At 39.1% G+C, this 19,203-nt stretch overlaps 1 protein-coding gene across 1 annotated transcript; it reads right to left on the bottom strand.

Moving 5' to 3' along the window:
- Positions 1-4,135: 4,135 nt before the first annotated feature.
- Positions 4,136-18,867, bottom strand: pes (pescadillo). Its single transcript, XM_036130152.1, has 15 exons — positions 18,705-18,867; positions 18,420-18,499; positions 17,741-17,894; positions 17,364-17,473; positions 15,820-15,991; positions 15,650-15,739; positions 13,628-13,744; positions 13,433-13,510; positions 11,420-11,509; positions 9,317-9,447; positions 9,054-9,179; positions 8,655-8,839; positions 5,057-5,190; positions 4,798-4,965; positions 4,136-4,538 (listed from the first exon to the last, which is right to left on the bottom strand). The coding sequence occupies exons 1-15, from the start codon at positions 18,726-18,728 to the stop codon at positions 4,464-4,466; spliced, it is 1,734 nt and encodes a 577-aa protein (XP_035986045.1). The 5' UTR covers positions 18,729-18,867; the 3' UTR covers positions 4,136-4,463.
- Between the last annotated feature and the right edge of the window lie 336 nt (positions 18,868-19,203).

The following is a 19,203-nucleotide window of genomic DNA, read 5'->3' as shown; positions in this document are numbered from 1 at the left end:
GCTTACGGTTTAATCCTGTTACTAATGTTTTTAAGTCAAGAAAACCCTGAAATATTATGTCTGACAAGTTTTCACACCCCTGCTTCACGCTTTAGAAACCTTAACGTATGTCATTAGGATTTGATGCGATCTGGACCGCCGTTAACTGTGAAGTGGGAGGAAAAGGGCACATTTGTCAACGTTGAGTGAAAATCAGAAAAGTGTGTTGTGCATATGTCTTCAGTACCATACACAGACAGCTTTGTACTTAAACAAAGAACAAGAAGTGTATAAACAGATGATAAGCCCTACACAGGCCGCAACAGCCAGGATAAAGATAGCCAGGAAGACAGGAAGATGACACAGAAAGAGACTTCACCTACTCATTACAGGAGGACTCAGCCAGAAAGATCATATCAACCACTAAGTCATACAAACAGGATGTATTAAACATCAGAAAATTCATTGATAATCAATGACTTCATGACCATAATCTTGATGTGTTGTTAACAGAATCATGGTTACACAGGGCTTTTTGCGTTGTGAATTTATGCATTCCTTTATGAGGTTGCATCAATTTAGTGAGGCACCTGTTCTGATAGAGTCAACGCCTCCAAACTACTTTTTTCTTTGCGAGAGCAGACAGCAAGGGAAAGGTGGAGGAGTGGCCACTTTGTTTAGTGATTCACTAAAGTGTAAAAATGTGTTTCTGGGACAATCTAAAAAAAAAATCTAACTTATTTTTTTAAAGGGTCTATGACTACAAATTAAAAATTTCTGTGGTTTTGGGGTATAATATGATCTGCTGAGGACTGCTGAGGCCGTGTGAATAATAAGAGTGGGTACCGAAGCACCTGCTCAGGGAAGGTCAGCTTTGTTCCTTTGCTCAGAAACGGTCAGATCAGAAAACAGTTTCACTTTCTACACAATTCATATTATCCAAAAAGAGCACCAAGGAAGAAAAACTTCAAAAACAGGCTGATGATCAGAGAAAACCACATCACGGATATGTCCAGATACGTCACATATACAGAAAAATCTGCATCACATACCTGATGGATTCTGTTTCCAGATCTCCATCTGAGAAGTGTCCAGACAATATATGTATTTGATCCACTACAGTTCCTCCTTCAGATCTCTCTGCATCATGTTCCCAGATTTCCCATTCATGACAGATACCCACTGCATGTTTACGGATTTCTTTACGTAAATGTGGAATCCCGACAGGTAATGTAGTTCTCTGCATCAATGGTGAAATATGGAATACAGGCTTTCATATAAAAGTATTAATATTAAATGATCTTCTTATATTATATTTAAGTTTATTTGGTAGACACACATCAACATAGACAAACTGAACAAAACAGCAGTCCCATGTTTGCATCATAGTGCAATAGCAGCAGCTAATTCGCAGCACTTGTCCCTAGATGGGCTTTTAAATATTGAAGTGATAATCATTTAAAACAGCACAACATAATGTTGACATCTACAAACAGTGAAACATAAAAAACTCAAAAATGGATACAGTTCTGTTTTTGACATAACCAGAGTTTTTTTTTAACATACTAAAACTGGTTACACACTTTATCTATCTTATCAGACATTTTAAAGATTCCCTATTCAGTTTTCTACATCCGTCAAAATTAGTGAGTCTTGAATCTTGGTTGCTGTACCATCATGTTGTAAAAATCCCTAGATGGAGCAGTAAACACATCACAATCATTTCAATAAGCATTTATGGAATATCACTATCATTAAATAAACAGTTTATATGGTCTAGTAAATCAGGTGTTTCATAACTACATAACTGCACATTTGACTGAAAATATAGCAAACTTAAAAAGAAAAAATTATTTAAGATCATTTTTATTGTCAAAAAAAAAAAAAAAATAGTACGGTTTAATTTCAAATAAATTTTGCTGATGCCTCTTGGAGGCTGCATTCACCACTGGGCATTCTGCGGCGTACCATCCTGCAGGACGTTCTTTGTAGCTTGGTAACTTTGTGCTGGCACCTATCTAAGATATCTGTGAGTTTCGTTGCCCTCCATGCAGGTGAATAAACGTCCCATGTGTCCTGGTGTTAAAGGGAACTTCAGACTGTGTGTGTGTGTGTGTTTTTTTTCGCTTTGTTAGATTTTTTTGAGTAAAAACTAGTTCTGGTCCCCAAATATAATGGTTCACCTCTCAGCTGCAAGTAAAGTTTCAGGGAAAGAGCTCCGTCACCCAGTTTGTCTAAGCAGCTCAACTCGAGTAGCTCTATGTGTTCAGCAACTGAAACATTTTGGACAGAGGTGGGCTACTCAAGTACTGAGTAACTAATCATAACAGCTGATGATTTAATGTTTAAAAGTTATGCAATTGGACAGACAATAAATCTAGGGTTTTCTCTCTGGTGCATTTTTGGTTAAAATAAGTCTGTTATTAAGTCTTTATTCATGAAGTTACTCACAGTAGGTAGAATAGTCAGAAATTTTACTCGAGTAGCGATACTTGAGTAATAATATTAGTCAAGTAAAAAGTACAGCGCAGTAAAACTACTAAAAGTACAATTTGTTCAAAAAGTTATTCAAGTAAATGTAACGAGTTACTACCCATCTCTGATTTTGGTCATGTGGCAGCTATGTAGATTTCAAACTGTTGGCAGATTGTACAGGGTTGAAGTAGTCAATAAAGGTTTGAGGCTGAATACAAATCCTTGCCACACCTTTTAGACTTTTCTTTAAAAATCCTGAAAACCACTTTTGCTTTTGCCTTCCAGCCGACATCCTGTAGATCTGCCACGCAAAACAAACACTGAAGTTTGTGACAGTAAGCAAAATGCACAAAAGTCAAAGGAGTATGAATACTTTTGTCAGGCATTGTATGAGCTGTGATTATGCAAGAAAGATAACCCAGGTATGTGCAAATGCTGTTAAAAAGAAAAAAACACTTTCGTTTCTGAAAAGTGCTATATAAATAAGCACACCATAATCATCTCATGTTAGACAGTATTTCAACAGAGGACAAAATCATTCGTCTGACCGAGGAGTCTGTTTGGCTCTGCATGGCAGGATGTAGCAACACGTTGGCCCAATGCCTCACCCAGTTATGCACCCCCCCACACTCCATCTCCCTTAAACTGAAGCTCGGTTGCCAAGAAGGCAGACTCGATCTACACCGCCTTTCCCACATTTATCGAGCTGGAGCACAACAGTGATGCATTTGTTTGACTGGGAGTGCCTCCATCATGTCACACCCCCACCGTGTGCCAGGTCGAGACCCGGACTGGGTAGGCATGCATGGAATGCAGAGCTGGGTGTAAAGAGCGATTTAGGAAGCCATGGACAGGGCAGGCCTATTGCCCACAAGATCACAGAGGCTCTTTAGAGGTCAGAGAGCCCACACTTTTAGCATAGACCTGTCAATGAATGAGTCCCACCCACAGCACAAGCATCTTAAAACATCTGTGCAACGCTGCAGAGAAAACGTGATGGTCCTTTTTGTTGTTGTTGCATCTGTACTAGGGCTGGAAGGTATGGCCAAAACTTATATCACGGCATATTTCTTAAAGCTTCAGACTGCCAAGAAAGTCTTCAAGAGATAACTGTACGACAAGTATTTTGCCATTTTTATAAAACTCCTCCAGTATAACATTTTAGAAATATTTGCTTTTAAAAATAAACAAAACTACGGTAGATAAAGCGCGGAATGTCTGAATGAATCACTGAAAAATGCTGTAATATATATATATATATATATATATATATATATATACACACATATATAATTATTGTCCACCCCTAATCTGTAATCACTTGGGTCAGCTCCATTTCCAAATCTGAAACTTAATAGATTTCCATTTCTACACTCAATAACCCGGGGGATACATGTTCTTAAAAGCATTGCTTTGGACCCTTGATAGCTTAATTCTGGTGATAAAGCTAAAATAATCTCTGGATGTAAAGAACACTTGTTTATTCTAAAGATGCCTCATCTGTTAGACACCACAAAAAGGAATGACGTCTGGAAACGAGCATTTTCAACACATTTTTCTTCCAATACTAACCCAGACCAAGAACTGATAAAAACTTTCAAGAGTAGCTTTGCACAGGAACCACAATGTGGACAGGCTGCTACCACATAATAATAAAAAAAAATACAGTTGTAAAATAGGCAGATGTGAAAGTTGGATATATTTTACTTTAAAATGCAAATCATTTCAAATACAGAAATTTAAATGAAGCATAAAGTGTTACATTAGAGTAGGCTTACTCAGTTGACAACAATGAGGACAATGAATATTAAATCAATCACACAGCATATGGAGCATCCTGGATCTCAGCATAAATTTATACATGAGGACAATGCAACCAAACACAGAGGCTGTACATCATACAGAGAGCTCACTGGTGCAGCTACAGGTTTTATGAAATTCCAACCCGCACCACTAACTCATCAGGTTTTATACAGAAAGTCAGCTTCAGAGGAAAATCGCCAAACAAGTTATTTTCTCGCTTTTTTCTTCTTGGCCTTCTCAGCATCATCGTGAGCTTTCCTCTTGGCAGCAAGCTTGTTCGCCTGTTAGGAGAGAAGGATCGGCGTTAACGGAAACATACTTGACAGCAGTTTCACAAGCATTTCAGGGCCGGTGAACTGAAGGGGTCACGGCTGGGCCTGAGCGCTTTATTAACAGGTTAAACATTCGTAGATAAAAGCTCGGTATGGACAGTAAAGTACACAGAGATAGAAAACAGAACAATCTTTCTTGTTCACATGATTAAACAGTCTTATCGACTTGAGAGTTTAAACTTTGGAGGGAGAGTGCACTGAAACTCACCTCTCTGACTTTTCTCTTTTTTCCAAACATGATCTTGTCGTACAGATATTTCTCCTTTTTCTTCATCATCATGATGGCCAGACGTTTCTCCTCCGCCTGCTCCTCCTGCTCCAAGCGGGCGGGATTTTCTACCTTCAGTTTTCCAGGTGTCACTTTAACTTCGAGAGACTAAAAGGAGAGAGAGAGAGAAAGAGACGTCAGAGAATCCTAAAGCTTAGAAAAGACAGGAGGACACAAACACAGAGTGGAAATTTCTTACCTTCCCCTGAGATTTCTGCTTCTCCATTTTTTTAAGGTTCTTCTCTTCAGCTTCTTCCTCCTCATCTTCCTCTTCTTCCTCCTCCTCATCATCATCCTCCTCTTCTTCCTCCTCCTCTTCTTCTTCTTCTCCATCTTGTTGAGCAATGACAGAAAAAAGCATAATGGTTAACTTACAATTTGAAACATGATAAAACAAGTGATGCAGTTGATAGCACTGCTGCCTTGCAGCAAGAAAGTCCTGGGTTCAAAGCCCAGACTGTGGTCTTTTCTTTTTGTTTTCTCTTTTTTTTTTTCCTGTGGTCTTTTCTGCATAGAGTTTGCGTGTTCTCCCCCTGTGTGGGTTCTCTCCGGGTACTCTGGCTTCATCACACAGTCCAAAAACATGACTGTTAGGTTAAAGGTATATAGCCACGTAATATGCTTTAAAAAAAAAAAAAGACTAAAAACCATTTGATCATGATCAAACAAGATTATATGCACCAAGTCTCCATCCTTATGTTATGATAGTCCTTTTTGTAGATAAATATAGCCACAGCATTGACCGTTATTAGCAGATATAAATAGATGTGGCGCCATCTAGTGACAGTATCGCAGAACTATCATAATGCCGGTTTGTTTAATTAATAAATCGCTTGTAAATAATGCCGGACCGAGCCTGACCCTCTGCAATGCCTTGCAATAAAGCGGCAGCTCAGCGTGATCGAAGACCAACCGTTATTAATTATATATAAACCGATCTACAGCAACTTTAAGAGCCTCATATCAGAACATTTACTCACGTCAATCAACTCTGCAGTTACATCTGAGCAACCGGCAGGTTTAATGTTCACTTCAGTGAACACCAACAATCATACTGAATTCTAAGCGACATTCCAGTCTTTTCCGTCTTGGAATAATTATTTTTTTTGAGCAGTTTTGTTCCCACTGGATCTTGGACCTTACTGCATTGTTTCTCTGGGAGATGCTAATAGCCGTTAGCTGCTTCCTTGTTTTAACCCCTGCTGCGAATGCACAGTACGTACTATGCTTACAATCATAAGAAAACACAAAAGACTTCATTTACTAACAAACTGACCAAAAACTAACCATAAAACACCAAAATAACAACTAATACACCAGCAGGACATGATAATCGTTCATAAAAACTTTGCATGTAACCAGAGTGAGCAACTTATGTATAAATAAAAAAAACTCAAATAACGGGGCAATGCACCTTTAAGGTTAGTCTCTCTAAATTGCCCTTAGGTGTGTGCGTGTGTGTTTATAAATGTCTCTCCTGTATCTCTTGTGTTGCCCTGTGATGGACTAATGAGTGCTGGACAAAGGCACCAGCCTAAGGGATGGTTTGGATTTTTTTTTTTAAGTTGTTTATCAATAATGCCTGTAATGGACAGATTTTACATTGCTATGAAAAGTGAACATATCCTCAGAGCAGTGTAAGGCCAACAGCCCAGTTGAAGCTGATTTATGCACTTTAAAAAGCTCAAACTGAAAATGTTCTTATCAAAGGGATACAAGTTACTTTAGTTAAGGGTTACGACTATCAACCAGCTTCAAGAGAGCCGGAAACATTTGAATCTTCCAACAGGCTGCAGTGGAAGCTAACATTTCTGTACTTTTGTCATGTGGATGGTTGGGAGATACCCCAGCAGAGTTGTGCTGTCATGTTACTGCTGCATCAACAAAATTAGCAACAGTCTTTGGGATATTTTAGAAGAAATTAGAAAAAGACAATTTTTAAAGAACAGCAAACAGGCTTAAATCGGAGGCCACCGGACTTTCGCTCAATTTTTCCGAGATCATTTCAACACTCTCGTGTTGAAATGATCACGTAGAGTTTGTTCTGCTGGGGAACGTGTTTTTAAAATGCAGTAAAACCAAAAGTATTTGTGAAAAAATATGGACTTGTTTTATAGACATTAAAGCTTCCTCCTAAGAGGTATTTATAAAAGTAAAAAATTTGACAGTTTTGACCTACGTCTGAAGCGCGATACAATAGGCGTGTCTCTCCTGGGCCCAAAATTGGACCCAACGGGGTTAACTGGTTAAAGTAAAAACACATGACAAGCTGGTCTTCACTGTTGTGGTTTTGCTGGTTGTGTTTACAACCAGCAATTTCTGCCCTTGAACTGAATTAGTTTTCGCTCCGGATATTAAAGCAGGCTTGACGGAGTCAGAGAGGCAATAAAACGAGGAGATTACAGGACGAGGCAGCTGCCTGTGCCTGTGAGACAGCGCTGAGGGAATGGGGAGCCCTCCCCATCATACCATGTTGTGAGACGGCAACAGTAGACAGATTGCTGCTTTCACGTGAAGCAGCTACATTGCCAAAAACACAGAGAAAAGTCACTAGATTTGATTGTAGTTGCTTTTTTGAATAAAAGTTCCATGAGGGGTCTGAAAAGTCCCCAAATATGACAGAGTGGCTAAGTTGGAAACACCGGACTGTTGTCTCTAGTTTTCCTTCACTACCGAGGGCAGCGCAGCGCCCAGTAGCTTCATTCGCTAGCAGCTTCTCAGTGAGAAAGAAGAGGCAGAGGTGTTGGTTTTTCAAAATAAAGTCAATTTAAACTCTGATTATGATTAGAATATGTACACAAATATACAGTAGCTATGCTATATCGTACATGATAAAACAGTGTGAAGCATATTTGCTTTACATTGTTTCAACATATTTTTATATTCGTTTTGAAGGTGTGGCGGCTTTTATTTTGGTGTGGCGGTGCGCCATGATCAAATACATGTAGCGGAAACCCTGGATTAATGGCTTATTGACCGATATGTGGTATAACGTGCTTAAAAATCTGCTACAACTTTTTTTTAGCAACGAAGCCGCTCCACTCAATGGATATTTGGAGCATTACGGTACACCGTGTCATTACCTGATTGGACCCCTGAGCTGTCTACAAGACTGCCTGACTGTAATGTAGAAACTAGAAGTGCATTCATGTAACGCAGCCCGCGCCCGGAGTATGTGCTAGCAACAATAAACCAAGTAAGTTAATCCAATATAAAAGTTCTGTTTATTTTGGCCTACTCTGTCCTCCCAGCAGAGACAGATAGCTCTCCCTCGCAGCAGAAAGCTGTTTAAGGTGACCAGATTTGATTTCTCTAATGAAAACTGGGGACGTCTCTGATTTTGTTAAACACAGAATCTCTGCCTGGGGGTTGGTTTGTTTTGTCTGAACTGCAGCACCGACGGGGGGCGGGGAAGGCGCGTTCGGCACTATTACGCTGGGACAGTGGCAGGACCGAGTAAATACCTCTTGTTGCGCTGAACTTTTTTACTACATTAGGATACGTGGAAATCGGGGATATTTCCAGGGAGAGCTTTTGCCGGGGGGCAGGTCATCCAAAACGAGGACTGTGCCCAGAAATTAGAGATGTCTGATCACTCTACCTGAGCGCGGAGTAACATTACACACTTGGGAAGAATATGTAATGTACCTTATAATCAGGTGCACCGTATATGTGGACAAAGACCCTCAGACATGTTATTTCCCAGTGCACCTTATGGTCCGAAAAATATGGTAAGCAGAGATAATGGCCATTTAACCACATGGACAATGCACTTATGAAATACGGCTGATCCGTACCAGGCTGTTCTCCTCGCTGTAAGGCCATTATCTTCAGCTTCTCGGGGGGAACGTAGTCTCCTTCCTTCTCCTCCACAAATGGAGACAGATGAGGTGGCAGCGTCACTCCAAGGAAATAGTCCTCCACGGGCAGGAGTATTTTAGCATTGACACAATCATATACCCACTGGGGCTGGATGTAGTACCTAAAACAACAGCACAAGAAGATTTTGAAACAGACCAACAGCTGTTAAAAAAAATAAAAAAACAGATCTAAAAAGATTAGAATGTCAATAATGGATAAAAAAAGACTTGAAAATGTAGACAGGGCTACTGTGAAGAGAGACCCTGGAAAGGATTTGATGCGTTATAAACAGATATTGATTCTTTAATCTGCAATGAAAGCAAAAGGTCATGTACCTGTTCATGTACTGTTTGTCCACATTAGGTCTGTCAACAACCTGATGTGTGATTGTCTCATCTGTGACATCATATGTGCTTCCAATACAAACAGATTTATCCCAGGACACCTGACCGCCGAAACACCTGGGAGCACCAAGATTGACATTTAATTCTGACATATTCATGAAAAAATAACACTTAAATCAAGCAGCATTTTAGCAGAGAACGAACATTGATGTTTGCTTTAATACCCTCCAGCATTAGCATCTTGTCTGTCTCACCTGATGACAAAAGCCAGCGACTCTCTGGGTACTTCTCTGTTGATGAAGAATTTGAGTCCCTCAAAGATCTTTTTTTGGACCTCCAGCTGTTTCTGTTCCTTTTCTCTGGCTTCCATCTTGTCCATGTCCTCCTGAGCAAAAAAATTAAAATAATAAACCAGTATTAAGAATCAACTATTATTAAAATCCTTAATTGAAGCTGTAAAGGACAGGCGGAGGGAATCCGTTTTCTCGCTTAAAACGCATTAAGGATGAACTTACGTTTAACGATGTTCATTACTACTTTTCATTTCATTACTAGGTAAAGTGTTTTTATATTGCATGCTTCTCAACAAGGATAAGCCCAACAAAAGCTTTGTAGCCTTAATAATAATAAAGATCAACACAGTGCCGCAGACACCAGGTCGCCCCAAAGGACCACGAGCCTGGTCTAAAAATGGCTCAACCCATCAATGAGCTGCATCTAAAGCGTTACTTTACTCTGTTGCTCTTCCTTATTTATAAAACCACACTTGCAGTTATATAGATTTAAAAATGACATCTATTAAAAAAGCATTAAATGTTTTTTATATTACATAAAGTTATGGTTAACTCAGACTCTTCTAGTACAAAGGTCAGTACTGCTGGCCCTTTGTATAACTACCAATAAAGTAGCTCTCAGTTTGTATCAATAGAAGAAGGCCATGTGGTCCAGTGAGTCCAGGTTTAGCCTGTCCCAGAGCGGTGGGTGCATCAGCGTAGCGCCTAGTGCCCACCGTAAAAGTCTGTGGGGGCAGCGCCATGATCTGGGACTGCTGCAGTCAGTCAGGTCAAGGTTCTGAAACATCATGCACCCAATGATTGAGGTTATCAACTATTCCAACTGTGATTTATTTTATTTCACAATCTGTGCACGAATGGGGCACAACAGATCATTTTGACACATGAATTAGCCACCACGGAGTCCGGACTTTAATCCCATGGAGAACCTGTGGGATGTGCAATGGAAGTATTTGTGCAGCCGTCAGATTATACATCCATCACTGCAAGATCCTGACAAAAAATTTATAATGTAGCCTTCCCATTTACAGTGAAAAATGGCAGTGGCAGCATCATATCATGGGAATCCTTTACTTCAGCAGGGACAGAGAAGCTGATTTGGGCTAATGAAAAGCAAATCCTAAAGAAAAAGCTAATGGCAGCTGCAGGACTTGAATGGGGTTCACCTTCCAGCATGACAACAACTCTAAAGATACAGCCAGAGCTACAGTGGAAAGGTTTAGATCAAAGCCTTTTATGAGCAAGAATAACCTGGTCAAAACCCAGGCCAAAGTGTCATTAAGCATCCATGGCAAAATAAAAACGAATATCCAGAAAGAAACTGACAGATCAAGAGCTATTAATGCAGTTAAAGTTGACAAAAACAATATAAATCTATATATATTATATATATATATATATATATATATTAGATATATAGATATTATAATATATATATATATATAATATATATATTATATATCTATATATTATATATATTAATATTATATATATATATAACTCAAACATTTTTCAGAATTTTATGTATTTATGAAGGAAAAAAATTATTGCCACCTCACAGTTAGACACCACTTTGAGTATGAAATCCCAATAAAAATGTAAACTTTGCAGTGCCAAAGCGAGAAAGTTCAAGGGCTGGGACTATAACAGCAAGGCACAGCGAGCTCTCATTCTTTAGCGTCCGCTTTTGTTTTGTTGGATGTTAGAGGCTCTAGGAGGGATTAGGCGTGGGTTGCTGAACTACATACAGCATGTAATCGTTTCAAAAAAAGGTTCTGCTAGTTCATGGAAAGTCCCTGTGGTGAAGCAGGGCTCACTGGATAATAACTTCAAATCAGCTGGGCAAAACATCATGTTCATAGCAACATAAAGCTGTAAATCCCTACTTAGGTACCGTATCTCAGAGAGGTGTCAATCCTCCACTGAAAAAATGTCACTTCTCACCTTGGTCCTCTGAGACTAATTAGTTCCCCGTAGCTTGTACATGTTTTCAGATTTCCGCTGTAAACATTGATCAAACAGAAAAAAAAAAAAAAAAAAAAGACATCTGGCTTGCTTTCTCACCCCTTCAACAGGAAACTGATCAAGTTTAGCCTCCTCCTCCTCCTCTGTGGAGACGACGCGTGCCAGGCTGGAACTGAGAGCTGAAAGTTTCTGCAAAGCAGACAAGAAAAATCTGTTCATTCATCACTGTGATTAATATTAGCTTTTTAACTAAAGAAACTTCTGCAAAAACACCAGCCTCGGGTAAGGAGTCAGGTTCTGTCCAGAAATCTGCTGTAAAAACTGTAAAATAAATAACAGCATCACAGTACTTTTGCAATGCACTGTGGGTCACTTCCTTTTGTACACAAATACATGTAGGTAAGAATACAAAAGCAATTTACAACATATCCAGTCACAAACATTCTTAAATCACAGGCAACTGGACCTTCATCCAGTTTTTCTGAAAACGTTTCGACACCGTCACTTCCAGAAGTCTGTCGATTCTGGCGGCTCCCACCTGAGCAACCTGCAGTTGTAGCGCTGCTGTTTTTAAGCACATGGAGGTTCATCCTCCCCAGTAGAGAGCGGCTGGTAATGTTGTAAGACTGAATGACAACAAGTAAGTCTTATTTAGCTGTATTTGCTCTTTGAATGTCTGCCTCCATCACTGTGAGCAGGAGGAAACAGCGTCTGTTTCACCCTGAGAACGGGGAGATAACCCGACCGAGGTGCTTTTTTTTTTAAACTTTCACTCTGCCATAAAAATGTGTCAAAGTTGTTGTTTTTTAAACGGTGGTTGAGCTGCTTAAAGTAGGTACAAAAAAGACGCCTGATCTCCACCTGCGACCGCTGCGCGAGTGCCTCCTCCTCCCGACAGAAGGTTTTCTCTCTCGCTGTGACACGCAGGTTTTTTTCAGTGCAACTTTTCTAATTGTTAATGTCAGCTGGTCTGCGTGAAGAGACGGTGTCAGAGCAAGGAAGATGTGACAGAGTGGCGTAGCGCAGCTGTGAGGACTATGTGTACGCAAATCTTCCTCTGTGTCCGTCTTTGACAGTTTCCTTCAGGCCAGTTAGAGCAGAATAGATTGGATAATAAAACACGATCGTTTTTCAAGTAGAAAAAAAAAATAAACAGTTTAATATACAAATCAATCAGATGTTCTCAGGAAGGTCATTTGCATTGATGACCTGGTTTAAAAAACAGATTGTTCACATTTCTTTACATTTTCTTCTTATATTACTGTTTACAAATTTCTCAGGTAGATAATTTGCATTACAAAGGCCTCGTGCTGCTACATGAAGTGCACAAACAATTAAGCCTTTGTTTATTTTTTATTGTTATATATTTAAATGTTCTACATTGTTGTTATTTTTTTTAAAAGGAGCTTTGCGCATTTTTCCCCCTTTCTCATACATGCTTGACATGTAAACTGAGTTTTCCTCCATTTACTGCTGTTGCCTCAATAGGCTCCAATAGTTCTTGAGAGAGTGATCAGGGTTGTGTTGTGTGCGTGGCTGTGACACGGTGCGCTCTTGCTCACCTGGCTACTTTGTTGAGTCTCAGTCTTGAATGATGCATTAGCAAGAGAATGCGGGCCAACTTTAATATTTATAGCCGTCTTACCTCAGAAGATATGGGCCCTCTAAACTAAAGACCTGTGCATACCCAGCGGTAGAGGATTTTCCTCAGCAAGTTGTGCTATGCTCCTTTAATAATTTTTTTAACCCTGTGTCATTTTTATCATGTAAATGCAATATCAACTTCAGGAATAGGGCAGATTTCTCTTCACCCACCTGAAACTGTTTGAGTTAGAAACACTTTCTGCCCAATAATCATGATAAGTGATATTCCTAGCTTCAAGGGAAAAGCTGACAGATGGGAAATCCCCAGATGGCTCTAGGAAAGCCTGTGTTGTTTGTGAGCATAAAGTTTCTCAGGTAAGAAGATGTATTGTTGTAGTTTGTTTAGCTTTTTGCGTCGTGTATCTAGGGCTGCATGGTATAATAAAAACAGGCGATATGCGATAATATTGAATTATTCGATGATTGGAAAACCAAACCTTTCAGATTGAAGGAGAAAGACAGACTTACCTCGTAGTAGCTCTCTGAACTCATGGCATAGTCGTCCTCATTCTCTTCCTTGAGATCTAATTCTGCTTTACTATCCAGCTGCAAGGAGTGAGGAAACATTTGCTGAGTAGACGCTCGCCATCCGGCCACATACTCACACATCATCATTGTAGGGGCAAATAAAATCCCCTCCAGAATTTCTAGAAACTGAAATACCTTTGGAGGGTACACCAAGTTGAGAGACTGGTAGAGTCTGAAGTTGACAAACCCCAGGAGAGTTGTGTACAACTCTGTGAAAGTTGCCATGACTCTGTAGTCGACATCTGTTGGGTGCTGAAAGAACAAAAACATTTAGCGTCACGGTTTAGTGGTTAAAAAAAAAAATTAATAATTTATTCAAGCACAACATTTCTTTTGTACTTATAGATATACAGGCAGCTATTAGTCTACTTCAAATATGCTTTCTGACTTAAATGCAGACATGTGTCCAGTTTGACAAGTTGGCTACAACCCTTCATTCAGTTTTATTAAAGAAAAGTTTAGATATCACTGTCAGATTCTTTATATTTAAATCTGGAAGAGAAAGTGATACCACCATGAAAGTCCTCCTGTTTGATTGTACAGGTAAGCCCTTTCATAATAACCGTAGCAGGAGCCTGCTGCTGGAGACTTCTTTTAGCATCCTGCCGTCTGCTTTCAGGGCGAACTAGTAGTTTTAAACATCTACCACATATAAACACTTATTCCTTATAGCAGAACGGTCGATTTTAAATTCTTTAAATCCTTTACAGACTCAAAAAGGTGCTCCAGAGTTATTTCTGAAGGTCTCAGTTCTTTGGATCTTACCATGGTGCTCAACCTCAAGTCAGCTTTCTGGAGCACACCAAATGAAATGTTTAACTTGTTCATTTTAAGAGGGAATAAATTGGGGGTTAGGGTTTTTAATTATTTTGCAAAAGAAAAAGCATTTTCTAAAATAAGGTTTACAAGAAATAAAGACAGCCTTCCATTCTAAAATCAAGTTTGTCACTAATCACTATCTAAGAAACAAAGTTTTGTGATAAACTAAAATAAAATAATTCACAGTATAGAAAAACTGAAAGGTTTGGACATTTACATTTACAGAGTGTTTGGGTTTCAGCAAGGAAAGAAAACAGAAGCAAGACTGTGAGGGTGCAGCCACAAGAAAGGAGAAATTATTAGACTGTCTGACGCTATAAGAAGCTGCAGACTCTCCTGTAAAGTCGTGTTCTCTCCCTTCCATCTCACTTTTCCGTGGACCTTATGAGGTCTCCACTGGAGAGAGGAAGCAACTGTGGGTCCTAACAGTTTGGTGACCCACAAACATGTTCTGAATTAGTTAAGCTAATTTAAACTCATTCCACATTCTCTAAGATGAACTTTGGTTCTCTAACTCAGATCTGTGAGGTCTAAATTCATAGAATCATTCTTATGAGGATGATTTTCAACTATTTTTATTTGTCATTTTGTTCCTTTGTGAGTACAAAGTTCCTTTGTGTCTTTAATCTTAATCTTGCTTAGTAGTTTTAATTAGGTTTCACTAGCCTGGTAGAGAGGAATTGATGATTGAAATATATTGTTAATACAGGCAAACAACATTATGTGATATTGTCCCCTGGATGAGCATTTTATTTTTGTTAGTAAATTCTTTTATTTGAACAGAATTTGTCACCTATTTATTCCACGTGTGCAGAGTGTGCTGTTAGAAGAACACCAGTGCTCGGATCACCCTTTCAACTATTGTCCTAATATCAGCTGATATTCAGCAGACAATCCTTAACAGACCGAGTTATTTGATAAACATCAAATAAATAACAAGCAAAATAGCACAACAGCCTCAGGGAAACCATTAAAAGGGTTTCTACACCACTGTTTACAGGGCATGCCTAACTTAGCCCTACTATTTTAATTATTAGCACCAGCTTTACCAGACAATAAAGAATCCCTGCATTAACATAATGGCATTTTTTTGTTCAGATCCACTGACCAGACTAAGCAAACACACAGCACCATCTATCTATTATAATATTATGATTGCCTACTGCAGCAGCTGAATAGCTTGGGGCCATCATGAAACTAATTGCCGTTTTGTTGCATTTGATGACTCAGCGCCTGAGGCTGACAAAGAAGTGCCAACCTTCATTTTAATCCCGCAATAATAGCGTAACTGCTTATTAGCATAGCCCCGGTTGGCTGCAAGCAGTCATCTGCACTTACATCATGGGAGAACTGATATGGCACCAGCCATGTAATGAGCTGGCCCATGACCTCAGCTTGGTAATATATTCCCTTGATGGAGAGGAACACCTATGAGTAATAAAAAAAAATGCGTTTAGAATAAACATTCATAAATGTATAATAATTTGATGTACAGAGGAAACGGGAACCTTTCTGAGCGCACGAGACGCGATCACATAGTTCATCCACTCCACCGTGAGGCGTCTGCACAGCTGGATCGTCTGGACATGGCATTTTCCTGTTCGGGCGAATGTGGAGAACAAAAAACACATGCAGAGGGCATCGTCGATGTCACGGAGCGCATCGATGAAGGTCGGATATCTGCCAAAGAAAACACGAGACCCAGTAAGAATCCGAAGGCACCTATTAAAAAGCCAGATTCAAGGGGATGTAGAAAGAAAAAGACCATAATGAATTATTTCAAAACATTCCCAAACTTTAATGGGATATCATACTGTGCCAAAACCAAAAATGCAAATTTCTGGAACGGAATAAATGTGCAAAAACTTGGTGTCGTTTGTTTTCCAGCAGAAAGCTGAAGGTTTTTGGTCAAAACTGACCAGGTATAATTTAATCATCTTTGTGAAAAAACAAACAAATTCATTTCCATTTGAGAAAAAGTAACCCCACAGCATGATACCGCCATCACCCTGTTTCAATTTCGGCATGCCATTTTTTTTATGCTCACCTTTGTTTTTGTGGCAAACATAAATTTAGGAATTATAGGCCAAAAATTCTAGCTTGGTTTCATCGGACTATTGTACATTAGCCCAAAATGTTTTGGGAGATTTTAGCAAACCCCAAACCTTCAAGATGTAGGTGGAAGAAAAAGGTTGTCATGTGTGCAGAACACTGGATATTGTTGTCATGTGTAAACCACGTCTTTTCAGTAATTTTGGAGAAAGATCCAGGTTTACAAATGTCACTCTTGTCCAACATCTTCACCAGTTATTGATGATCGGCTTCACTGTGTCAGGGGATACAAACATTGCAGAGGGAGTCACCATACCCCTCTCCATACTGGTTAATATATTTGAATGAAGAGCAGCGTTTCCTCCCAAAATGTTGTGCTGTGTCTTTATACATGTTATATTTTGAAGGCTACCTGCCTTTACTTATTTCCCTATTTTTTCTCCGCCTTGTGTGGAGCACTCTCTTTTTTGTTGTAGTTTGTTGAATCAAAATCAAGTGTTCATTAAAACACAGCAATTCAAACCAATGTCTGAATGTCCTGCAAACGATTTTCATGAACCAAAATATAAAATTGTGAAACTGAATACAGGATCAAAACGACCTTCATTTGTGAAAACACTTGTTTCTCCTAATCAAAGAGCCTCTGTAAACTGTGCAATGCTGCCATCTGCAGACTAAGGTTAGTTCCTTTGAATCAGAATCAGACATACTTTAATAATCCCAGAGGGAAATTACTTAATGTCACACTTTTGCAAGGATAAAATATATACAATAATTTAATACCTATTTATATAAAAGAAACCTGTATAAGGAGTGGCAATTTGGACTATTTTCAAACCAAACAGCATAGTGAAATAAACATATGACGTATTTGTAGACATTAAAACATGTCTTCTGAAAACATGTTTTAATGTCTATAAATATGTCATAATTAATATTTTTAAGATAATAGGGTAACTGACCCCACCCCCACATTGGGTAAGGAGAATAACTTTCCCACCTTTCTTTCACGATGTGGTCCAACTTATAGGTCGGCTTGTTCTCCTTCAGTCTTTCAACGGCAGACCACTCGGTTTTTCCATAAGCTCTCTTCAGTTTACGCACAAAGATCTGTTGAAATAACACACTGAATGAGTTAGCTGTTCTGTCTTAGTCAATACAATTATTGGAAACCATTCTTAAAGTAACTCCCAGACATTGCCTCATGTCAGACTCACAAAAATGCACCAAAGAAACCTTTCAACCTCCAAAGTATTTTCCTCCTCACAAATACAATTGTTCTAGAAATAAAACTAATTACAGGAAACCAAAGTTTCTTAAATATTTCAGATTTTTAGTCTGTTGGAAATTAAAACGTGGCGGGTTCATTTTAAATACCTTGTACTCTCTGAACTTGGACACAATTGGCTCGTGCAGCAGAAAGCGGATGTCTTTGAGCAGGTAGAAGGTTCTTGGGGCAGTGGAGCCTTTGTTCACCTTCTTCTTGTGTTTTGGCTCATGGGGATAGATTCCTTTGAGGATGCACAGCCGCCTAAAATTCAGGAGACAATGAAATGTTTTTGGATGTCTCCGGAGAGCCTGGTTAACAGGACATGCAGATCTAGCATCTAAAATAGAAAACACTAACAGTTGATGGCAATTTCACAGGTACTAAGCTTCACAGTTAAAGGGCTCGACAAATAAGAGGTGAGGGGAAATAAAGCGAACTCTTAATGACATTTAATGCTGATTTAAATTATGAAAAAGTTGTTTAAGGAACAAGACATCATTTTCACTCGAAGATCTCCCCAACAGAACCCAGACAGCATGAAATCCCATAAGTTTCCCCTACTATCCAGCCAACACAAGGAACTACAATGGAATGGAATGTGTACAATAGATAACTGAGAATTTGCACAGGGGTCCTGAAAGGTGGTTTAAGGTCTGACAATCCGGTCCATCATCTTCACTCTTTACCTTAAACTGACACATATAAGTGTCCACAGTTAAGAAAAGAAAGGGTCAGGCTACTGTGGAACTCCACCGCGGAGTGTTTAAGAACAAGCTGAACATCTACCTGAAGTCGGGGAGGCTCAGCATCAGCTTCTTTCGTGCTCTGTTCCTGGTGATGTAGTTGGTGGCAGAGCCGCGCTCAAACTGTAAAACAAAATGAAAATAAATCACTTACTCGTTTAATCTGCCTGATCTATATTAAACTAAAGATAAACTCTGCATTCGCATATAACTCAGTCTAACAGACTGTGACTAACAACAAACTTCAACTAGCCCTGCTAGCTAACTAGCCAGATAGCTATTGTTGCACTTTTGTATTCGTGTTACTGAGTGTGGCAGGAGCTCCTACCTTTTTCTTCTGAAGACCCCCCATTTAGACGAGCTGTCGCTCCACAGCACGGTCAGAAAATGTAATTCACGGGAACAAACACCAAGCTAACAGACGGACACACTGCTGCTGCCTGCCACACGTGTTGGCTGACATGCGCAGGGGAGTGACGCTGAGCCGTAACCAGGACCCAGGAGGTGGCCGCTCTCCGCCTGTACACAATACAACTTTGAAAGTATTTTCGACATTTCACCTCCTATTAATTAGAACGTACACTTAATTTTTTTTTCTAACTCTTAGTGCAATCGACTTGTCTAGGAATGCATTAAAATGTCTATAGTTGAATTATTTACATAACAAATAGCCTTTCCAGATATTAAAATAAAATTACTTCCACTTTACAGACCCTTTCTTTTATATTTATATATATACAATGTAAAGCATATGATATATATATATATATATATATATATATATATATATATATATATATATATATATATATATATATATATATATA

This window comes from Fundulus heteroclitus, unplaced genomic scaffold (genome assembly GCF_011125445.2).
Source record: "Fundulus heteroclitus isolate FHET01 unplaced genomic scaffold, MU-UCD_Fhet_4.1 scaffold_283, whole genome shotgun sequence".
NCBI classification, from domain to species: Eukaryota; Metazoa; Chordata; class Actinopteri; order Cyprinodontiformes; family Fundulidae; genus Fundulus; species Fundulus heteroclitus.
This window is presented reverse-complemented; position numbering and strand designations above follow the sequence as displayed.

Excerpts from the sequence above, each read along its gene's own strand:
- pes (XM_036130152.1), bottom strand. The coding sequence starts at position 18,728 with ATGGGGGGTCTTCAGAAGAAAAAG. Across the intron at positions 11,510-13,432 it reads GTTCAGAGAGCTACTACGAG|AAACTTTCAGCTCTCAGTTC; the intron begins GTAAGTCTGTCT and ends TCTGCTTTGCAG. Across the intron at positions 8,840-9,053 it reads GACAAACAGTACATGAACAG|GTACTACATCCAGCCCCAGT; the intron begins GTACATGACCTT and ends CTGTTGTTTTAG.